The sequence below is a fragment of the Callospermophilus lateralis genome, chromosome 11 (genome assembly GCF_048772815.1).
Source record: "Callospermophilus lateralis isolate mCalLat2 chromosome 11, mCalLat2.hap1, whole genome shotgun sequence".
NCBI lineage: Eukaryota > Metazoa > Chordata > Mammalia > Rodentia > Sciuridae > Callospermophilus > Callospermophilus lateralis.
The window spans coordinates 19,876,150-19,899,091 of NC_135315.1; the positions used below are offsets into that span (position 1 = coordinate 19,876,150).

A 22,942-nucleotide genomic window follows, 5' to 3' on the forward strand; every position below is an offset into this window, starting at 1 on the left:
AAAGGTAAAAACTTGTGATTTGTTCTAACCCAGCTACTAAAGCTGAATCCATATGTCTGAGCAGCAAGTATATAATACTGACTTTGGCAGGCCTAGTTCTCATGCTGGGATATAACATGAATGTGTTTTAAGAGTGTACAGATTTGTGCACAGCTAATTATATCATCTGAGAAATCATCTTGTTATTTACTTATTTATTTGTTTATTTCTTTTTGCAGTACTGAGGATTGGACTTATGGCCTCACATATGCTAGACAAGTACTCTACAACTGAGCTACATCCCCAGTCTTATTACCTAGATTTAAAAAAAAAAAAGTCTAGTAATTTTTAATAGTAGATATACACTTACCAAATGCTTCCTCCTCAAATATTGATGGCGAAGAACCAGTGGCTTAAATAGTAGCATCCAAGGTACACATAGTAGAGCAACCACTACCAGGAAACACTGAATTCCTTTCTGCAAAATAAGGACAGGGCACGTCACTTTAAAGTACATTAATCAGATGTACAGTTTCTAAATCCAGCACAAATTTCTTCCAAACAGTTCTTTCTTCCTGATATGTTAATAACACTGTCTAGTGTCTCATATTACTTAACAGATGCTGTGGCAAACTTGAGAATTGTTCCATAAGAGGATAGCTCTAAATTTCATCTTTTCTGGATATAGAAATGACAGTGAACCCTCCAAGATAAGACAAATGGTCTCAATTTATATCTGGGTGTATGGGCCTAAAACTAAATATTACAGAAAGGGATTTTAGGTTTTTTTAGGGTCAGAGAAACATGTGGCTTCTTGACGACCAATGAGAGCCACCCTCTGGGTTGACACACCTGTCCAGAATACAGCATCGAAATACCAGAATCCGGATAGGAAAAGAGGAACATGTTGATGAAATGGATCAGAAGGCTAGGTGCGTTCTCAGAAGAATGAGCATCATAGGCTGTCCATTTGTAAAAAATTAGGATAACCAAGTAGCCAAACAAAGAGGACATGAAGATCACTTCAGGAATAAATCCAAAGTAGATATTCAGGGGCTTCTTGAAATAGCTAAAAAGGGAAAGAGGAAAAAAATGAAGATTATGGCTCAATAGACCAGGGCCACTCCTTCACTGAATATAATATTCACTACATTTTTCACCCAGGAGCACTTTTATGTTATGGGGGGCTGAACCCAGCGCTTCCCTCATGCCAGGCAAGCAATGAGTTACTTCCCTGGCCCTTTTTGAGAGAGGGTCTTGCTATGTCGCCCAGTCTGGCTCCCTCAATTCTGTCTGTATCACTTTAAACAACAGCAGCACCCAGAAGCACTGGAAGCAACAGAGACAATGCAGAATTAACTACCACTTTCAAATTTCTGGGTCTTGAATGGCTTCAGAACCATGCCCACCATTCTCTCCATGAGAAAGAGACTAAAAAATTTAGTGTACTTTGGGACTACAGTTTATAACTTTAAGTGAGTTTCACATTAAGGAAGAAAAATAATTCACTCAATTTGATGAAAACTGCCTACTAATTTGCTTTCAAAGATTTTTACTGCTGGGCTGGGGTTGTGGCTCAGCAGTAGAGCACTTGCCTAGTATGTGTGAGACACTGGGTTCGATTCTCAGCACTGCATATAAATAAAGCCCATTAACAACTAAAAAACCTAAAAAAAAAAAAAATTTACTGCTGCTGCAAACTGCTAAGGGACTACAATTTAGCTTCATTTAAGACCATAAGATTTTTGAAAAATTACTTCTATAATACAGTCAGGTTCTGAGTTGTTAATGCCTCCCCAAATATGATACGATGTCTTTAGGCAAAAGCATTTTCTAAATAATTCATTCTTTTTTTTTTTTTTGTACCGGGGATGGAATCCAGGGGTGCTTAACCAATAAGCCACATTCCCAGCACTTTTTATTTATTTATTTATTTTTAAAGAGAGAGAGAGAGTTTTTTAAGTTTTTTAATTTTTTTTTTTTTAAGTTTTCGGCGGACACAACATCTTTGTTTGTATGTGGTGCTGAGGATCAAACCTGGGCCGCACGCGTGCCAGGTGAGCGCGCTACTGCTTGAGCCAAATCCCCAGCCCAGCACTTTTTATTTTGAGACAGGGTCTCGCTAAGTTGCTTAGAGTCTTGCTAAGTTGCTAAAGCTGGTTTTAAACTTGTAATCCTCGGATAGGTGCAATGGCAAATGCCTGTAATCCCAAGCAGCTCAGGAGGCTGAGACAGAAGGATCTCAAGTTCAAAGCCAACCTCAGCAATGGCAAGGCATTAAGCAACTCAGTGAGACCCTGTCTTAAGTAAAATACAAAAAAAAAAAAAAATAGGGCTCAATGGTTGAGTGGCCCTGAATTCAATTCTCAGTAAACCACTCCCTCTCCCCCCCCTCAGCCCGCCCCCCCGAAAAGATTTGCAATCCTCCTGCCTTGGCTTCCCAAATCTCTGTGATTATAGGTGTGTGTCACCACATCCCAGCGACTATGCACTCTCTTATGAATAAAGGAACAGAGCAACTCACATATGGTTGAAAAGGCTCAGACTGACTCCAAACATCATATGGATGATACCAAGAATAACAGACATCTTCATCTTAAAGGAGTTGAGGAAGGTCAGCTTATTGGTAGCAATGTTCCAAATCTGTCACGACCCAATAAAACAAAAAGGTATTACACAAAGAATTCTCAAATGGAAAAATATTATTCATCTGATTAAAACATTTGTTTGTTTGTTTTATTTATTGAACCCGGGGCTTTCCTCATGTTAGGCAAGCAATGGACAACATCCCCAGCCCTTTGTATTTTTACTTTGAGATGGAATCTTGGTAAATTGCCCAGTCTGGCTTTGAATTTGCAAGCCTACTGATTTAGCTTCCTAAGTATCTGGGATTATAAGCATACATTACCATATTCAGCTAAGGGTTTTTTTTGTTTGTTTTTTAAATGGAACATTCTAAACCTATATTTAAACAGAAAAATAAACTGCTGTATCAGTCAAATTCAACAATTCTATCAATTTATGGATTCATACCAATATATTTCATCATGCCCACTTCCCACTTTTATATTATTTTGAAGCAAAGTCTAGATATCAGATCATTTTACCTGTAAATATTTTAGTACGGATTTCTGAAAGGTAAGACGTTTTGTGTGGTGCTGGTGACCTCACACATGCTAGGAAAGTAAGCTACATCCCCATCCCTTTAAATTTTGATACTTGGAATTGAATCTGGGGGTGCTTTATCATTGAGTCATATCCCCAGTGCTTTTTTGTTTTTGTTTTTTGATACTAGGGATTGAACCCAGAGTACTTTATCACTAAGCTATATCCCTCATCCTTTTTATTTTTTTATTTTAAGGCAGGGTCTCACTAAGTTGCTTAGGGCCTCACTAAATTGCTGAGACTGACTTTGAATTTGTAATCTTCAGCCTCCCGAATCACTGGGTTTACAAGCGTGTACCACTGTACCCAGCCCCAGTCCTTTTAATTTTTTCAGACAAGGTCTTGCTAAGTTGCCAAAGCTGGCCTCAAACATGTACCCTCCTGCCTCAGCCACTGTACTTATTGGTTGGGATCATAGGCATATGCCACCATGCCCAGATAAGGATTCCTTTTTAAAAAAATATCCATAATACAGTCACCACACCAAAAAGCATTATTCTTTTTGTGTGTGTGTGTGCTGGGGATTGAACTCAGGGTTCTGCTAAGCATATGTTCTATCAATGAGCTAACACCCAACCCTAATAATGATTCTTTAATATCATAAAACATTCAACATTCAAATTTCTCTGATTTTGTCCAGACCATTTTTTGGAGTTCATTTATTTAATGCAAAGTCCAATTAAGATCTTACACTGTGATAGCTGATTTGGTTTTTTTTTTTTTAAATATTTATTTTTTAGTTATCGGCAGACACAACATCTTTGTTTGCATGTGGTGCTGAGGATCGAACCCGGGCCGCACACATGCCAGGCAAGCGCGCTACCGCCTGAGCCACATCCCCAGCCCGCTGATTTAGTTTTTAAGTCTCTAATCTATAGGTTCTCCTTCTATTTTTCCTTTTTTGTTCCCTACAAAATATAAATATTTTTTTAAGAAACTGGGTTATTTATCTTGCAGATTACCCCACACCTGTTTTACTGATCATATTCCTTGATGATGTTGTTCCATCTATCTGTGTGTGCATGAGCAAGCAGTGCTGGAGACAGAACACAGGCCTGGAACATTTTAGGCAAGTACTGTACAACTGAGCTACACCCCCAGATCTCATATATATATATTTTTTTTTCTTCAGTAATGAGGATTGAATCCAGAGGTGCTCTACCACTGAACTATTCTCCCCTTTTTATTTATTTTTAAATTTTGAAACAGGTTCTTTCCAAATTGCCTCAATTGGCCTTGAACTTGCAATTCTCCTGCTTCAGCCTCCCAAGTAGCTAGAATTACAGGTTGTAGAAGTGGGTGCTACCATGCCCAGCCTCCTTTATCTTTCACTATCAACTTCTGTAGCTCCTATTACCTAAGGCTTGAATGCTTGTTAATACTGTCTGACAGTTTTATCTGCCTCCATTGGGCCATCTGTTCACGCTGCCTAAACCATGGCTCTCATCTAATCATCCTCCCGTGCCAAAACCTTCCCTGAATCCCCACGGTCATCTTAAGGCAAAAGTGCAAGCTCTGCAGACTAAGACAGAGCTTGTACCTCCTAGCTCAGCATCTTTTCTATTTGAACTGTCCTCTCCAAAAAGAGTTCATCTACCGGGTACAGTGGTGCATTCCTGTAATACTAGCAGCTCAGAGGTTGAGGCAGGATGATTGCAAATTCAAAGCCAGCCTTAGCAAAAGTGAGACACTAAGCAATTCAGTGAGACCCTGCCTCTAATTAAAATACAAAATAGGGCTGGGGATGTGGCTCAGTGGTTGAGTGCCCCCGAGTTCAATCTCTGGTACCTGCCTCCCCCAAAATTGATTGATGATATTTTATTTGCCAAAGTATTTAAAAAAAAAATAAAAGATAATTTTTTTTTTTAAGTTTGCAACTTTAGCAAAGAAAAAACAGTCTGAAATCCATAGGAAAGAAGTATTTCAGCTTTGTTAAACCTTCTGCTAAACATACTGGGAAGGGATCTTGAAAAATCAGCCTTCCCAGAGTCAATATTTGCCACCTCAGAAATAAGTAATGCTGGGCATGGTAGCATACTCCTGTAATTTCAGTGACTTGGGATGCTGAGGCAAGAGGATTGCAAGTTTGAGGCCAGGCTCAGTAACTTAGCAAGAACCTGTCTCAAAATAAAAAAATAAAAAGAACTGGAGATATAACTCCATTGTTAAGTGCCCCTGGGTTAAATAACCAGTACCACAAAAAAGAAAAGAAATAAACAAGAAGTGTGAGTCTCTCCTGACTTTGAAGTACTCTGAACAAATAAATCAAGGTTTTCTAAAAATGTGTCACTAAAAAGCAAGTAACTATCTTCACTTTAATTCTCTCATTTCAGGGTTACAAGTGAAAATAGCATATGAGAAAGAATACTCTTACCGGATCAATACCAAAAGGGTATGGCCCACCAAAAACTCCAGGGACAGTTGGGTTCAGCTGGAGAACAGGGTTTCCCCGAAGAGTCTCCTCCCTATCGTGTTAGGAGAAAAACCTATTTATTTTTGATCAAGAAGGGAAACTACTAGGGTTCATAAAATAACCCAAAAGAAACTACTACAGCAATCTTGTCTCTTTAATAAAAGATGGACTAGTAGTCAAGAATAACACACACAAAAATTAAAAACATATATATATAACTAAGTAGGGAATTTGAGGAATCTGCTTTTTAATTCTGCCTCCACCCTCTCAAAATGCACTTAATTTATAGTCTTGGTTCCTTGATACTTGGAGAACAAATCATAAAGCGCTTCACAAGTTGGAGTATAAACAAGACAAAATACTGCATTCTTCTGAAATAGGGATATCATCAACCACTTCCTAACAGGGTATTAGTTTATTGCTTGTCTTACAAATCAGAGCTCAACATGAAAGGATTATGTTTTGACTTTTAGCTTCTTCCGTAACTTACGTCCAATTATATTTGGTGAACATTGGTCGCACACTCCAGGATGACCCAAAGATATTAAGAGACTTGGAAAAGCAGTCATTATAGATGAGGCCAGTATAAATGGAGAAAACTCCCATCAATAGAATAATGTATCGACCACTGAACACAGTGCTAAACATCTGGGAATCAGAAAAAAGAAATAATGAGAATGCACTCACTTCAGCTCATGCAGTGACAATGTTATTTAGAATACACTAGCCTCTGGTGCTACTTTACTCCATCCTGGTTCAGACAGCTTGAAGTATAGATCAAATACAATGTGAAGAGAAATTTGCTTGTACAGCACATGGTCTCTCTAGTAAAAAATGAACTTATTCTATCCCCTTTTGATAAATTTATCATAAAAGACTTTTTGACCATAATTTCATAATGAATGCCTAAAAAATCATAAACACTTCAGTCAAATACAGATATAACTTAAACATTACCTCATTCTCATTCTTCTGGGAGAGGATCCGGCTCTCCCTTAACACCATCCACACAGCAAAAAGGGTCATCAAAATGCCATGGCCAAAATCTCCAAACATCACAGCAAATAGAAAAGGGAAAGTGATGATGGTATATGGAGCTACAAAGAAACCAAAGAAAGAAAATCACCAAGTACATTAAAGAAAGCACAAGCTGGGCATGGTGGTGCCTGCCTATTGTTCCAGCAGTTTGGGAGGCTGAGGAAGGAAGATCACTCATTCAAAGCCAGCCTCAGCAACTTAGTGAGACCCTAAGCAACTCAGTGAGACCCTGTCGCTAAATACAAAAGAAGGACTGGAGACATGGCTCAGTGGTTGAGTGCTCCTGGGTTCAATCCCTAGCACCAAAAATAAATAATAAATGGATAGATAGATAGATAGATAGATAGATAATAAAAGAAAGCACAATTCCCAAAATATCACATTCTTCTCCATGTTTTAATTAACATCAGTATAAAGTGGCTTATTCCCAGGTTGTTGAACAGATGAACTCTGAGGGAAAATCTTTCATGGCAGAAACTCTACACCCTCACAAAGCAGCTAATGAAATAATGTGCTTCTGCTAACATTTTAAACTAAGAACACAGGAAATGAAAAGGAAGCTTTGGTAGCACTGTGGTTTGTCCCATTACCTTCTTTCAACCCCTAGGACACTGTTCCTAGAACATGCCAGCTGTCTTCTCTTTGTAAGCAACCAATTTCTGAGCAGAATGAAGCTACCTACCATCTAAGCAATGAGGAAAGAGCCTAGAAGCAGAACAAAGATCCTGCAGAAGGCTACATCTGAAGACAAATCCTCAAACTTTTTTTTTTAAGCAGTGCTGAAGATTGAATCTGGGGCCTCATATATGCTAGAAAAGCACTTTGAGCCACATCCCCTGCCCCTCAGACTCTTGATTAATAATTACCTCTCCAAACAGAGGAGAGAAATGATTTTTGCTGATAATGGTCAATAACTGCTATATTTTGTTTTTCTAACCTTGGAAAAGGGAAGACAGGAGGAAGCCATTTTTGAATATAAGACATCTTAGAGAAATATTTTTCTTTTGTGTCTTTTTTTTTTTTTTTTTTTTCTGAACTGGAAATTGAACCCAGGGTGCTTTATCACCAAGTTACAACCCCAGTCCTTTTAAAATTATTTTGAGGAAAAAGTCTCACTAAATTGTCCTTTCACTTGCAATCTTCCTGCCTCAGCCTCCAAAGTCACTGGGATTATAGGCATGTGCCACCATGCCTGGCTAGGAAAAAACATTTTTCTTAAGGCAGCTGCTATAAATGGGTATTTTATGGCTGTGAAGGCACGTGCAAGAGTCCAATTCAAGCTGGGCATGGTGGCACATGCCTATAATTCCAGTGGCTTAGGAGGCTTAGGCAGAAAGATCACAAGTTCAAAGCCCACCTCAGCAACTAAGCGAGGTTCTAAGCAACTTAGTGAAACTTTCAAAATAAAACATAAAAAGGGCTGGAGGGCTGGGGATGTGGCTCAGTGGTTGATCAACCCTAGGTTCAATCCTGGTTCAAAAAAAAAAAAAAAAAAATTCAATTCAATAAGCTCTTAAAGAAGTACCATCTGGCTGGGCATACTGGTGCATTCCTGTAATCTCATCGAGGCAGGAGGATCACAAGTTCAAAGCCAGCCTTAGCAAGGCCCTAGGGAACTGAGATCCTGTCTCAAAATAAAAAGGGCTGGGGATGTGGCTCATTGGTTAAGTGCCCCTGGGTTCAATCCCTAGTACCAAAATAACAACAACAAAAAACCAAAACAATAAAAAAGAGCCATGAGATGATAAAAGATGTCTTATATTTAAAAATGGCTTCCTTCTGTCTTCCCTTTTCCAAGGTTAGAAAAAGAAAATATAGCAGTTATTGACCATTATCAGCACAAACTGCTTATGTCAAATGGGCACCCCTTCACAGGTATTACACACGAGCTGAGGTCTTAACAGCATCTTTAGTTTTAAGCCAGTTGTTCAAAAGTGTTCAAAGTGAAGTGTTAAAAGACTAAAACACACAAAAACTTCTAGAGGAAAACAATTCAGACATTTTACCTTTCAGACATTTTACCTGGGTTTATCTCTCGGTAAGTCCCAATTCCATAAGCATCTACTATGTTTTGAAAGCCGTATGTGAACTTGTTGGTTTTGTTGTAGGTTGGAGGAGTCTGGTTTGTCTGCATCCTGTTCAGAATGGAGGGCACAGTGGAACCACTGTGTTCCTGGGAAACATCAGCACAGGTATCAAAATTAGATTATACGCCTACTTGTGGTGGCTATATGGGTGTGTGTATATATATATACACCAAAACTCAAGTTGTACGCATAAAATCTATGTATTATCTCTTGCGTAAATTATATATCAATAAAACTTATGAATAAATAAGACTATAGGCTATTTTTCCCAATCCTTGGAGAAACTGGAACTAAATGTAAATTTATAATGAAAGTTCAACTAAGTATGGGGATGTATATCCTTCTTGTGAAAAAAAATTTTAACTTTAAGCGGAATACAATGGCATGTATCTGTAGTCTCAGAATTTGGTAAGCTGAGGCAGGTGGAACACTTGAACACAGAAGCTGAGACTGGCCTGGGCAACATAGATGAACATAAATAAACTCTAAAATGTGTAACCAATGAAAACACGGAACCTCCTTCACATCCGCCTTTCTATGAGTACTGCTGTTTTCTCCTCCTTCTCTGAAGAAAGCAATGCACTCTGCCTCTCGTCCACTACCTTCTCCTCCCTTCCTTACCCCTGCAGTCTGGCCCAGCAGGCTCCTTCAAGGTGCCTGGCTCATCAGCAGATGCAAAGGCCCTGTCTGCCATGTGCAGGTCCAACACTGAAACTCTTCCTCTTCTCTCCAGTGCAAATTTCTTTTCCTTAGCAGTCCCCTCCTGCTCACTAACCACTACTCCCTTCTTTGCTGGCTTTCTCACTTCACTTTACTTACTGACCTGCAATTTCCACATTTGTAAAACAATAGTATTCTAGGCTACATATAACATGTATTGTCAGGATCCAAAAAGAATATGTTAAAGAACTCTGAAAGTTAAAATGCCATAAAAATGAAATCAGTTAATGTTACTAGTGATGGGACCCTCTCTTCCTGGGTGCAAGCTTCATGCTAGCTTTGGGAACTCACCGTGCCCCTTCTAAGTGCAAACTGAATGGAATCAAGGTCAGTGACTGGGCACCAGACCTCTGCAATCAGGCACTTCTGGGTCACATCTATGTTGCACAGGTTTAGGGTATGATAGATAGCCTTCATCTTCCGCACTTTGATGAACCAGACCCGGATATTCTTAGCAGCTGCCTGCAGAACCCTCTGGCGGTGATCCTCTGTTTGATTCAGAACCTTTTAGCAGAGACAGGAACAGAAGAGGGATCCTTCATACACCAGCCTTAGATCTCAGGATATGAATGGCAAAGAAGCACAGTCTCCAAAAACAGGTTTCCAGGAACTATTTTATTCTTCCTCTAGCTAATTTTTTTTGGTGGGGGGAGGGTAGGGGGAGAGGTAATCAAATTATAAAAAATATTAGTTGTAGTTACTAATATTCATTTTCACTTAGCATAAAGTTGAAGAGACACCTGAGGAAATGTCGGATAGCTTTTCTCTCAATATTAATCTTACCACCAGTCCAGGGCATAATAAACGCATGTCTCTGGCCTTGACTCATTTTTGCATGTTAAAGAACAGTGACTTTCCACATAGAGCCTGAACTCAAAGTGGGCAGCACAGGTACAGGAGTTTACAAATTAAAAACCAGACATATAACAACAGCAAGCTGCAAACTGCCCTGCACATGCAACAGCATCAGGGAACATGGGAAAGAGGCAGTGCTGACCACATGCCTATGTTGGAAATGTTAGCCAGGAGGCACTGTAACGTCAGGAGCACCCACAGTCCCCAGATGGGTTTGGGTTGCCATATACCATTGCCATCGAGGGGCCACTGCCATCAAGGGGCCCAAGAGGCTTTATTTATCTTTTAGATAGGATTCTGGGAGGAAAATAGTTTCTGTGTTGATCCTTTAGAAACTAGTAGATTTCTCTCAGAGGAAAATGCAGAGACATTTTAAATTCCATTGCCTTCAAATATTTAAGATTTCAGTAGCAGAAGAGAGGCTAAGCCCACTGCTCCTACTAGAAGGAACTGAGTAAACAATCCACTCTCCACACTTCTGTATCAGAATCCATGTTAAGTCTCCACATTTCTTTGAAGAGGGAATAGCTCCATACAAACCATGTTAAGGTTCTTCAAATTAATTCAGAACAAAGCAGCAATTATTCCCTGAAAAACTATCTTGCACAGAGGAAGGTGACTTCCACAGAGAGGTTTCAAAAAAAAAAAAAAAAACAACAACAACAACCACGTATGCTCAGGAAACTTATGTCACTTTAGGATAGTCACTATCTTTCCTTGTTGTTGACTATTTCACAAATACTACTCAAACTTCTGAAAGGATACTAAATAAACTTACAACCAATGTTCTATTGACTTTTTTTTCCCCATCCTACTCCTTGGTGTTCAATTTCTTTCCAAGGTTTCAGTTCCTACAGCTGGATGTTTTTTGAGGGGGCAGGGGTACAGGGCATTAAACATAGGAGCTCTTCCCCACTGAGCCACATCCCCATCCCTTTTTATTTTTTATTTAGAGACAGGGTCTCACTAAGTTGCTGAGGCTGGCTTTGAATTTGTAATCCTTTTGCCTCAGCCTTCCAAGTTATTGGGATTTCAGCAATGTGCCACCATACCTGGCTACAACTAAATTTTTTAAAAATCAAATTTTAGAGCTGGAAATGTAGCTAAGTTGTAGAAAATGTGTCTGGTATTTTTCAAAGCCCTGGATTTAACCCCCAGTATGGAACAAAAAAAAAAAAAGTCAAATTGTAGTAATTTAGCGAAGGGAACAGTGGCTCACACCTGTAATCCCAGCAGCTGGGGAGGCTGAGACAGGAGGATTGGCAAGTTCAAAGCAAAGCCAGCCTCAGCAAAAGCAAGGTGCTAAGCACCTCAGTGAGATTTTGTCTCTAAATAAAATACAAAATGGGGTTGGGATGTGGCTCAGTGGCCAAGTGCCCCTGAGTTCAATCCCTGGTACAAAAAAAAAAGAAAAAAATTCTAGTAATTTATAATAACTACTGTACATGCTCTTAATTTACCTATAAACCTTGAAAGAGATTAAAAAAAAAAAAAAGCCCCAGAATATGTTAACACTGACTATCATCAACCAGCAGTTCTAAAAACACTGTTCCTCTAGTTGAACAGACAAGTTTATCTCAAAAGAGCTCATTAATGCTAAGTTACTGTCAAGATGGTGGGTCATATAAAATGGGGTTAAAGGGGAAGATCAGAAAGGGAATTATTATGTATCTTCGATAATTTTGTCATTGCTAAAAGGAACTGCCTTTGGGATGAGACATGAGTCAAAGGAAGCAATTATCACATTTCTTCTTTCAAGAGGGAAGCCCCAGTGGCTTGCTCTTTCCTTCTATAAACTACTATACATAAACTGCTCCCTTGGAGCACTGTAGTGACCGTGATGTCCATAAACCACCCACATTGTGATTTGGTAAAAATCTAACTCAATCACTTCTTGGTTCAAGAGGCACACTAGGGGTCTTTAGATGGATGGACTGTGTAATTAGATTAAAGTTGACCAGAGGATAGCCATGCTGTTCAGAGTAGCTGCCAGGGGAGTAGAGAGTGAGGGCAAAACTGGCTTTATGTGTACTTCTGGAGCATTGCATTTTTTTTTTCTTAAGTAAGCATACTTTTTATTACAAAAAAATATCTCAGACTCATGAGGGAGAAAGGAATTGAATAAGTAACAAGGATTCCAGATGTACAGCATTCCTGTCTTGTTTGCAGATGACTAATGCTATTTTTAACAGTCATTTCCAGAGACTTTTCCCAGCCCCCAAAGGGATTAGTACCCAAAGACATTTCTTTTTTTGGTATCCAGAACTACTATAGGTATCTAATAAACTGTCAGTTTTGAAGAAAGAGAGAATGGTCCTCTACTGAAGTTAATTCATATGAACAAATTCCCTCTGACCCTCTGTGTACCATTTGGAGATCGTCAATCCTGGTATTGACTCCAGAAGCCATTTCTTTCCTTTCCTGTGGCGTCTCAGGACAGGGATAGAGTGAGGCTCGGAATCTGGAATGTACAGACACAGCCTTAGAAACACCAAATTTGTAAACATATTCAGTTTAAATAATCTCAGAAAGTAATCCTAAATTACTAGTAGGCTCAACACAAGATTAAAGCAGACTGATGAGTTAATAAAGCAGACTGATGAGTTAACCAACACTAATTATTTCTATTAAGTGGCCAGTAGGTAGAACAATATCATTTGAACTCTTTGTGTGTGGTGAGGATGGGGCAGGTACAGGGGATTGAACCCAGGGGTACCCTATCATTTTGGCACATCCCTGGCCCTTTTTCTTCCCCCTTTCTTTGAGACTGGGTCTTGCTAAATTTCCCAGTCTGGCCTCAAACGTAATCCTCTTGCCTCAGCCTCATGTAGCTGGGATTACAGGTGTGTACCACCATACCCAGCAACATTTGAATTATTTTGACATTCTCTGCAGCTATGAAATTTCCTTGCGACTTAAAAAAAAAAAAAAAAAAAAAAAAATCAAATACTATATTGTAAATTATTGGAGAAAAATGGAATGGAAAAAAATTCTGCTTATAAGGCAAAATTTTAGAAAACCTAAGGGCACAAGTGTCTGTAGTACTATAGAGGTCTGTAGATCCACTGTCCCCCAAAAAAAGAAAACTGGTTTTTGTTTTGTGGTGCTGGGGATTAAACCCAAGGCCTTATGCTTGCGCTCTACATTCTACCACTGAGTCATACACCCAAGGAAATTGTGGGGTTTTGTTAAGTACTGGGGATTGAACCCAGTATTTTATCACTAAGCTGTATCCTCAGCCCTAGTTATTTTGAGACAGGATTTTTGCTAAGTTGCTAAGGCTGGTCCCCAGCTTGTGATCCTGTGGCCTCAGCCTCCCAAACTGCTGGGATCACAGGCATGTACCACTGTACCCAGCTGAAATTGTGGTTTTGGTGGTACTTCAATAAATTTAAGCTTTTTTTTTTTTTTTTTTGGCAGTTCTAGGGACTAAATCCAGGGTCGTGCACATAGCTATACAACTATCAGCTCTTTTTGTGTGTGTGTGTGTGGTGCTGGGGATTGAACCCAGGGCCTTGTGCATGCAAGGCAAACTCTCTACCAACTGAGCTATATCCCCAGCCCATAACTGATTAGCTCTTTTTATTTTGAGACAAGTATCACTAAACTACTAAGGCTGGCCTCAAATTTGTGATCCTCCCACCTCAGCTTCCTGAGCAGGTAGGATAACAGGCATGAACCACCTCTCCCAGTTTGGACTACTCCTAATGGTTTAAAATACAATCCGCACTTCACTACTTTGAATATTAAGACGCAGGAGTTAAGTCACACAGCTGTGCCATTTTGGGTGGAGGCAAGTATTTCTTACCCTTCACAGATTTTCTTGACTCTGTTTTTCAGCTGATCGCCTTGGAAGAAAATGATAAACACAGACTTGTGCACGTAGTCACCCTAGGCTCCAGAAGCAAAAACCAAGAGTTCAGACCTCTAAATCTAGATGCAAATATTTTAAACAAGTAACTTTCTGTATGATAAAGGAACAATAGGAATCCTTTAAGGATGTGGTCAGCCTGTATTTTAACCAATACCCTCACTCCATTTCTTAAGCTTCATTAAGAGAATAGCTGTCTTATAATCTCTTAATTCACAAAAATCTTCTCTATTTGTTTTTTTTTTTTTAAAGAGAGAGAAATTTTTAATATTTATTTTTTAGTTCTTGGCAGACATAATATCTTTGTTTGTATGTGGTGCTGAGGATCGAACCCGGGCCGCACGCATGCCAGGCGAGCGCGCTACCACTTGAGCCACATCTCCAGCCCTCTATTTGTTTTTAAACATAACCAGAAACTTGATAGAAAAGCTAAGGTGATATTTCTCTTAGTACAACTTAGTTTATTTTCCAATGCAACTTTAAATCTTATATGGCCTGAATGACAAAAGTATAGAGGGAAGGAAAGAGAAGGAAGCCAGAGGTGTTTGGGGGCTTATCTGTTCTGGGGCTAGGAAAGAGAGCTGAATAACTATAAGGAACTGAGTCACCAGGGAGAATGTTGATGAAGAATCTCATGATTGATTCATGTTAATTTATACCTAGTGGGAAAGGGAGATAAGCAATCAATTCCAAATACCAAGTTTACACCTAGAATATGATGCAAGGACTAGAAGGAAAGATTAGAAAAAATAAATTATACAGAACTGTCTAGTTGGCTCTAGTTTCTCATACTCAGAGTATGTACTGCTTTTACAATAACAAAACTTTAGAAGGATAAAAGAAAAACCAAAGAAAGTTAGGCTCAACCCTTAAATTCAGGGTTGGGGATATAGCTCAGTGGTACACTTCCCTAGCATGTGTGAGGCCTTGGGTTCAATTCCTAGCACTGTAGAAGAAAAAAAGTCTTATTCTCCAGGCTACACTAGGGTCAATTCTTATACATATTAGCCCTCCCCTTTCCTGAATTTCTTGATAATATAATATTTCTATTGCCAAGAGGAAACTTGACTAGATACTGCAGAGAACAGCTCCATATCAGTTGTGACTGCAGACTATAATGTTTCCACAAGAGTCTTTAGTAAGACTCAAACCTTACACCAAGGTAAAGTGAATCATTTTAAATATCACCACATTCCTACTTAGTATGGAGGATAAAAGTCACAATATAGCTGTACCATCAACCCAATCTGAGAAGACTCACAATTCAGTCTCTCTTCTTAGAATAAAGAATACTAATTAAAGAAATTCCTAATATAATCTAGAACAGAAAAAACAACTCTAGACTTCTGAATAAAATAAAATTTTTGCAATAAATTTAGCCTTTGCTTGTAATCCCTGAAATCAGGACCCATGTGCTCATATAGATTTAGGTTATAAACTCTGTCCCGTATGTCAAAATGCCAAGATGTTAGGCTATTCCTACTTTCCAAAGCTCTAGATGGGGAAAATCATCCTACCTTATACTATATAGATATTTACACACACATATATGTGTGTGTGTGTGTGTGTGTGTATGTGTAATTTTTTTTTTAATTTTTTTTTTTTAGAGACAGGTCTCCCTAAATTGCTTAGAACCTCACTAAGTTGCTGATTGGATTTGAACTTGCAATCCTCCTGCCTCAGCCTCCCTAGCTGCTGGGATTACAGGTGTGTGCCACCATGCCAGGCCATTATATATATATAATGTAAGTGTGTGTGTGTACACACACACACGGATATATACACACACACAGATATATACATATATATGTATATATATATTTTTAAGTACTGGGGATTGAACTCAGGGGCACTCAACCACTGGGCCACATCCCCAGTTCTTTTTTGAATTTTATTTAGAGGCAGTGTCTCACTGAGTTGTTTATTGCCTCGACATTGCAGAGGCTGGCTTTGAACTTGCAATCCTCCTGCCTCGGCCTCCCGAGTCACTGGGATTACAGACATGCGCGCTCAGCTATAATAAATATTTTTGAACTAAGTTTCTGATTTTCCTAACAAACAATAATAAAATTGTACCAAGTAAAATTTCATAAGATTTACAAAGATCATATTTATGCATAAATATGACCAAATTTGTAACCAGATGACTTGCTTTAATTTTAATATAAGGCAAACTTTCTTTCAGTCCCAGACCAGTAACAGGAAATATGTAAAACTAAAGTTTAAAGTGATTGGAAAAAAGCATATTTCCAATCAAAATAATACCTATGTGGGTAAAGGTTGAAAATAATGTGTATGTCATGTGTATATCAGATACACATATGTTGAGAGTTTCCATCAGAGGAAAGGAGCAGTCCTTCAAGTTCTCAAATCAAAGCAGGGGTAAACATAAGGGATGCTCTGTGGAAAGGTGGGATTCAGATGACAGACACCATATTATACTACGGCTCTGGGTGCCCTTTACAAGACCTATTCCACAGGATGCAATTTCCTTGTCTTACAGTCACAGGATCCTCCAGGGGGTTCTCGATTTCAGCCTGTCTCAGGAACACATTCCCTCGGCATACTCGCCAAAGCATGCGTTCAAAAGTAGGGATACGCTCCCGGTTAATCACACCAGCCACAAATCTGTGGGCAGAAAAAAAAAAAACAGATTAGGAATTCTGTTTCATGTCAAGGGATGGAAGGTTTTAAGACAAAGAAGGAAAGTGGGAGAAAGGCAAAGGTTAAACACGGGAGACTATCTTTTGTCATGTCAAATGGGCTGCCAGAGTCTTATTCCTGACTACTTCCAGCACCAGAAGAGGTTTGACAGACAACTCAGGAACTGAATCCAAAAACACTCAGAAACACCTCTGAACAGGATCAGGAGAGAACACACCCTTGTAGCAAATGAATCCCCAGCCTCACTGCTCTTTTGAACAGCAAAGATGAACATGATCTCACTGAGAGGGTAAGGCTGAAGTGGTACTTACCCAAGTCTTAAAGGCGTGCCTCTTCCCATCTCACTTGGCTCCAACAGGGACGAAGACTCTTCCAACAGGTCTGGATCCGCCATCTGCTGATGATGCAATTCAGCCTGAATTCACAAATCAATTAATATCTAATGAAAATAGTTAGTGGCATGCAGGGAAGAGGAACCAGGAGACTTTTAGAAAATAAAGATGGGAGAAGGGACACCAAAGATAAGACACACCCAAAAAAAAAAAAAAAGAGAGAGAGAGAGAGAGAGAGAACAAGGGAAGAAAATAAACATGAGGTAAAGAAAGCATAATTGCCCCAGGAAAGCATCCGGGCAAATGGTTTCAGAAATAAGGAATAAAAGAAAAACATTAAGTGATGGTGACATGTATAAATCTGTTACTTGGTGGAAACCATTTTCTCTCTGATGTTTCCCTGAATGAACCATGAAAGTGCCAGGAAATAGTTTTACATGTAGACAAAAAGCTGAGATCTCTCTCCTTTTGGAACAAAAGTGTGGCACACACTACTAAATATTTAATTTCTAGGCAGCTACAAATTAGAACTTGCCCCATGTGACAAAGTGGAAGGTGAAGAGTCTCTTTCCAAGTGAGAAACAAGGTACTGTCACTGTCTTGAATATGGTGCGATCTGGAGAAAGAAAGAAGGAGCATCTCCAAGACATCTAAGCTTTCCAGACTCTTAGAAATTCAGAATATGAAAACTTTCAGCACAGCCACATATGGAATGTCCCAAAGCATGGGACTTAAACCCGGGCAGGCCTGTGCCTTCATTGCATATTTCAAGGTCCTGTTTTCTGACTAGGAATCCAGCAATATTTTTAAGGTTCATATAGGCTTTACAGTGGAAGGATTCTTGGAGAACATAGCTCAAGAATCAAGTGAAATGATGGCACACACCTGTAAACCCAACTACTCAGGAGGCTGAGGCAGAAGGATCACAAGTTCCAGCCTAGCTTCAGCAACTCAGCAAGACCATGTTTCAAAAATAAAAAGGGGTGGGGATGCAGCTCAGTGGTAGAGCAACCCTGGGTTCAATCACCAGTACCATTAAAAAAATAAAAAAGTAAAGTGCAGAAAAAGTAACAGGTAATAACCTAATCTAGAGCTCCTGGGCTGGTTTAACTGGTTAGATTTAAAATGAGTTCCACCATGACAGTTTATACAATGCAATGAAAGAGGAGAAGGATCTTCCCACACGGAGGTCTCTATCTCCTTACCTCTCTATCCACCTCATCCTGACAGCCCCTTTACTCCCATCAGAAAGGAGAAGCTGCCCTCAAAAATAAAGTCTAATCAACTTCTCCACTGCTTAATCTCCCCAACTTTAACTTCCATATTGCTTGACCAAAGGACTAGAAGTAGCCAGAACAATCTTTCAAAAGCAAAACAAAAAGGAAATTTTTCTCTATCATTTTAATTCCAAATTTCAATTTGACTCTACTCCTTCAACATTATCAAAAAATTCATATGCCACTTTATCATTTGATAAAGTCATATGACCACAAGTACAACAAGGAGGGAGGAATACTAAGTATAAACCAGATAAGACTAAAAGTCTGAAAAAGTGAAAGCAACTGTTTTGGGAAGTAAGGATCAAGGCTAATCCACAAAAAAGGAAAAAAAAAAAAAAAATGGTAGACACCAGAGATTAAAAACTACGATGAGATAGTAGGAACAACTGGTTCCATCACAAGGAAGTAGAGGGGATTCTTTTGTTTCTATTCCAAATAGGCTGACTACAGCTTTTTTAAAGGATCAGATGACAACATTTCAACTTGTTCTTGGTCTATCCTTTGGCAAAAAACAGTGAAACAGACTGCAACTCACAAGACTCCCGCCTATGTGCCTGTGTGGTTCACAGGACCTGGTTTAAGTAAACCCTAAACATCAGACACAGTACAAACATATGTACCCTAAAGATGACAAATGACGGAACAGCAAATAGCATTTAGCAGCCAGACTACTCCAAAGACTATATCTGAGGGCATCCAAAATTTAAATCATAGAGAACCTAATGACAATAATAATATTACCAATGTTTCTCTAAATTATTTGCTATGTTCTATTGAGTAACTCTTTCCCCATTTAGAATGCTGAAAACCATGTCTTAAAACAAGTAGCAGAACAAACTTTAGTTCTGTTTCTATAGCATTTATGCATAAGCAGCACATCCAAGCAAGCTACATCAATTACTAAGAGCAAACGCTTTTACCTTCCATCTACATTAAGAAAGAAATTACATTTCATCACTTAAGGTATTCACCCAAGCCCCAAAGGAGATGGCAGATGGTTAAGGAAAATAAAGAAAGCAGATGGATGGAAAACTCAGAAGGAAAGGAAGACGGGGATCTGCATGCCATTAACCATTACTTTTCCAGTCTTCTTTACGTTCTCATATGTTATGGTGCTTATGGTAAAAGATGCAGAGAAATCTCTCCAGCTCTTACAGCTCTTCATAAGCAAGAAGACTGAGAAAAGGATAATCATTAACAAGTCATTTTAAATGCTCTGGATAAGAAATGGCTAAGTTGAATTTGTAATCAACTTAAATAATAAGACTATTCAATATATATTTACTTTTCCTCTCTAAACACCTTGCCAATTATAACCCATATGTCTAAATATGAAAAGAATCACTCTGATTTAGCCATTTTCTCCTAACTCAATATGGTAAATTATTAATTCCACATTCACCAAATTATTAAAAAGAAGAGTATATAATTAGTAGTGTTTTAGGCCATTTGCAAACACTGCAATTTCAGGCACGGAAGAAAATCTCATGAAATCTCAGTTTTCAATATTTGAGGATCCCAAGTTTGCTCACCTTTTGCATTATTTAATGTGCACTTGCATGCACAGATATAACACCATGTGAGGCCTGGCAGCAGCAGGGCAAAGTCTATGGAAAGGGATCTGACTGCAAAATAGTAGCAAGAATGGGCAAGGTGCTGATGGTGCACTGGGAGAGAAAAGGCAGATTTTTGCCAAAAGCCTTCCTGCATTGCTTCGAGGGTGCTCGGAATGAAAGGGGAACCGATGGCAAAGGTGGGGGAGAAGCTCTCATGGCCAAGGCCTTGGGCTCAAAGTACTTTCAGAGATGGGAGGGAAAGAATTTTGTATATACAGGAAAGAGAAACTCACCATGGAAAGGAAAGGTCAAGAAGGTCATGAGGGTCAATAAATCAGCTTTCTCAGGATGGGCATTTAACGTTCAGATTTAGTAAGCACAAAATAAATTCCTAAACCCCTAACTTAGAATTTTTAAATTGTGTGTCATCTTTCCTAGTGGTTCTCTTGGTTTATTTTTATTTTTTAAAAAAATGAGTCATTTAGCCAGGTATGACACACATTTGTAATCTCAGCTATTCCAAAGGCTAGGGCAGGAGGATCACAAGTTCAAGCCAGCCTCAGCAACTTTGTGAGACCCTGTCTCAAAATTAAAAAATAAAAAGGGCTGAGGATGTGACTCAGTGGTTAAGCACCCTTGGGTTCAATTCCTGGCCCCCAAAAATAAATAATTAAGTTAAATTTAAAAAAAAAAGAAAAAAGGCTGGGGATGTAACTCAGTGCTACAGTGCTTGTCTAGAATGTGTGAGGCCCTGGGTTCAATTCCCAGTAGTGAAAAAAAATTAATAGTTTAAATAACTACTTCCCTTAAGGGAGCTCATTTGTCCAGTTGTGAGTTTTTATTCAGAATTTCTCTCAAAATGAACCAGAATGAGCTGGGGATATAGCTCAGTTGGTAGAGTGCTTGCCTCACATGCACAAGCCCCTGGGTTCAATCCTCAGCACCACAAAAAATTTAAAAACTAAAAAAAAAAAAAAAAAAAAAAAAAATAACCAGAATAAGAAGCTTCCTTCAATCCTTAAACTCTGGAGGTCATGAAAGATATTTTCATACATCACAACAATATCCCAAAAGTCCTACAAGAAGGGGTAAATAACCTGAAGGTAAAAGAAATAAGCTCAAAATGATGCTAAAAGTAGTTGAGGTTTGACCACGAGGCCAGATATACACTGGATTTGTGGACAGCCACTAGGACATGTTTAGAAAAGCACCCATCTGTGAGCATAGTGAGCACTAGCTCAGGGATGTTTCATAAAATGACTAATTATACTTCACAAAGATTAATTAAGTGCTCATTATAGGCTCAGAGATTTAATGAATAAGAATATAAACGTTTAGGTGGTGAGCATACTGGAATTCCACATAATTTGTTCATTAATACACATGCCTGTTGCAAAAGATCTTAAACACTTGAAAAGAATAAATCACACAGTCCCACACCCTCTAATGCAATGATATTGGGGACTAGGGGAAGACATTACACGAGTCTCAAAATTTTCAACATGGTGAGCAGACTGAAAATTCTCACAAAACCTCTATTGATATATAGCCAGATTCTGATTCTTGAAGGACCAGGCAATTAAATTCACATGAGCTTTTCCACCATTCTTTGCCTCCACAGATCTTTTCAATTAGAATAGCTTCTGAGTCAAATCCTTGGTTACTGAGGAATGTATCACATCCTTGGCATATTTGCTCTAGACTAATGTTTTTCAAACTAGTAGGCTTCAGAATCACCTTATTAAAAAGGATGGCTAGGCCCCACCCCGAGGTTTCTAACTCTACAGGTCTGGGTTTGACTAATCATTTATGTTTTTATTTTCTTTCTTTCTTTTGTACTGGGATTTAACCAGAAGCACTTTACCATGAGCTACATCTTCCCAGCCCATTTTATTTTTTGAGACACAGCCTTGCTAAATTACTGAGGTTGGTCTTGAATCTGCAATTGTCCTGCCTCAGCCACCTGCGTTGCTGGGATTACAGTGAATTTCTGACAAAATCCCAGGTAAGGCTATTACTGCTGGTTAGAGAACCATTGCTTCAATCTAGAGAACTACAGAGAATTGTCCCTTCTCAAAAGACAGAAATTAAAAATAAAGCTGAGCACTTTGGTGCACACCTATAATCCCAGCTACTCAAGAGTCTGGGGCATGAGGATCCAATTTGAGGCCAGCCTTGGCAATTTAAGAGACCTTATCTGAATATTAAAAATAAAAATGGTTGAGGATGTAACTTGGTATTACAAAACTCCTGTGTTCAATCCCCTGCAAAAAAAAAAATTTAAAGTAAAGCTGAGGGGCTGGAGTTGTGGCTCAGTGGTAAGAGCATTTGCCTAGCATGTGTGAGGCCCTGGGTTCAATTCTCAGCACTGCATATAAATAAATGAATAAAATAAAGGTCCATCAACATCTAATAATCTTATGGCAAAGACACTTGTCAAAAAGAGAGTTACCAATATTTTAGTCTATCAAAAAAAAAACATTCAGGTTGAAAGCAACTAAGACTCCTCCCTAGGTTTAATTGAGAGAAGGAAACTTTCTATAAGCCTGACTTCAACTCCTTTCATGGGAGTCCCCTTGTCAAGCTGTCATCTGGCAATTTAGTCATTTACATATTTTTTTTAATTTTTTTTTTAGTTGTAGATGGACACAATACCTTTATTTACTTATTTTTATGTGGTGTGGAGGATCGAACCCAGTGCCTCAAACATGCTAAGCAGGTGCTCTATTGCTGAGCTACAACCCCAGACCTGTCATCTACATATTTAACCCAGGAACTTATTTTTTTTTCCTCATAATATAATGAAATTGCATTTATATGAAAATCCAAACAAGCATCCTACCAATATTTTCATATATCACGTGAAAAATTTGAAAAGTCAGTGTGACATGTTACCTAAAGCACTAAAAACCTGTGCCAGTTGATAAATGAACAGAGAAATTTAAAAAAAAAAAATTTTTTTTTTTGCTGACAAAAGATTTA

General features: G+C 38.8%; 1 protein-coding gene across 3 annotated transcripts in view; it reads right to left on the reverse strand.

Moving 5' to 3' along the window:
• The window catches only part of Atp6v0a1 (ATPase H+ transporting V0 subunit a1), a 57,683-nt gene that overhangs the window by 18,826 nt on the left and 15,915 nt on the right, over positions 1-22,942 (reverse strand). For 2 of the 3 annotated variants that reach the window (XM_076871193.1, XM_076871195.1), the window contains 12 exons: positions 17,104-17,207; positions 16,630-16,756; positions 14,066-14,148; positions 12,625-12,718; positions 9,694-9,906; positions 8,618-8,768; positions 6,515-6,654; positions 6,048-6,205; positions 5,519-5,609; positions 2,504-2,622; positions 832-1,048; positions 350-457 (listed from right to left, as the gene is read on the reverse strand). In XM_076871193.1, coding sequence (XP_076727308.1) covers positions 350-457; positions 832-1,048; positions 2,504-2,622; positions 5,519-5,609; positions 6,048-6,205; positions 6,515-6,654; positions 8,618-8,768; positions 9,694-9,906; positions 12,625-12,718; positions 14,066-14,148; positions 16,630-16,756; positions 17,104-17,207 — 1,605 coding nt within the window. The remainder of the gene's footprint in view (positions 1-349; positions 458-831; positions 1,049-2,503; positions 2,623-5,518; positions 5,610-6,047; positions 6,206-6,514; positions 6,655-8,617; positions 8,769-9,693; positions 9,907-12,624; positions 12,719-14,065; positions 14,149-16,629; positions 16,757-17,103; positions 17,208-22,942) is intronic. The other variant, XM_076871194.1, reaches the window with a different exon arrangement.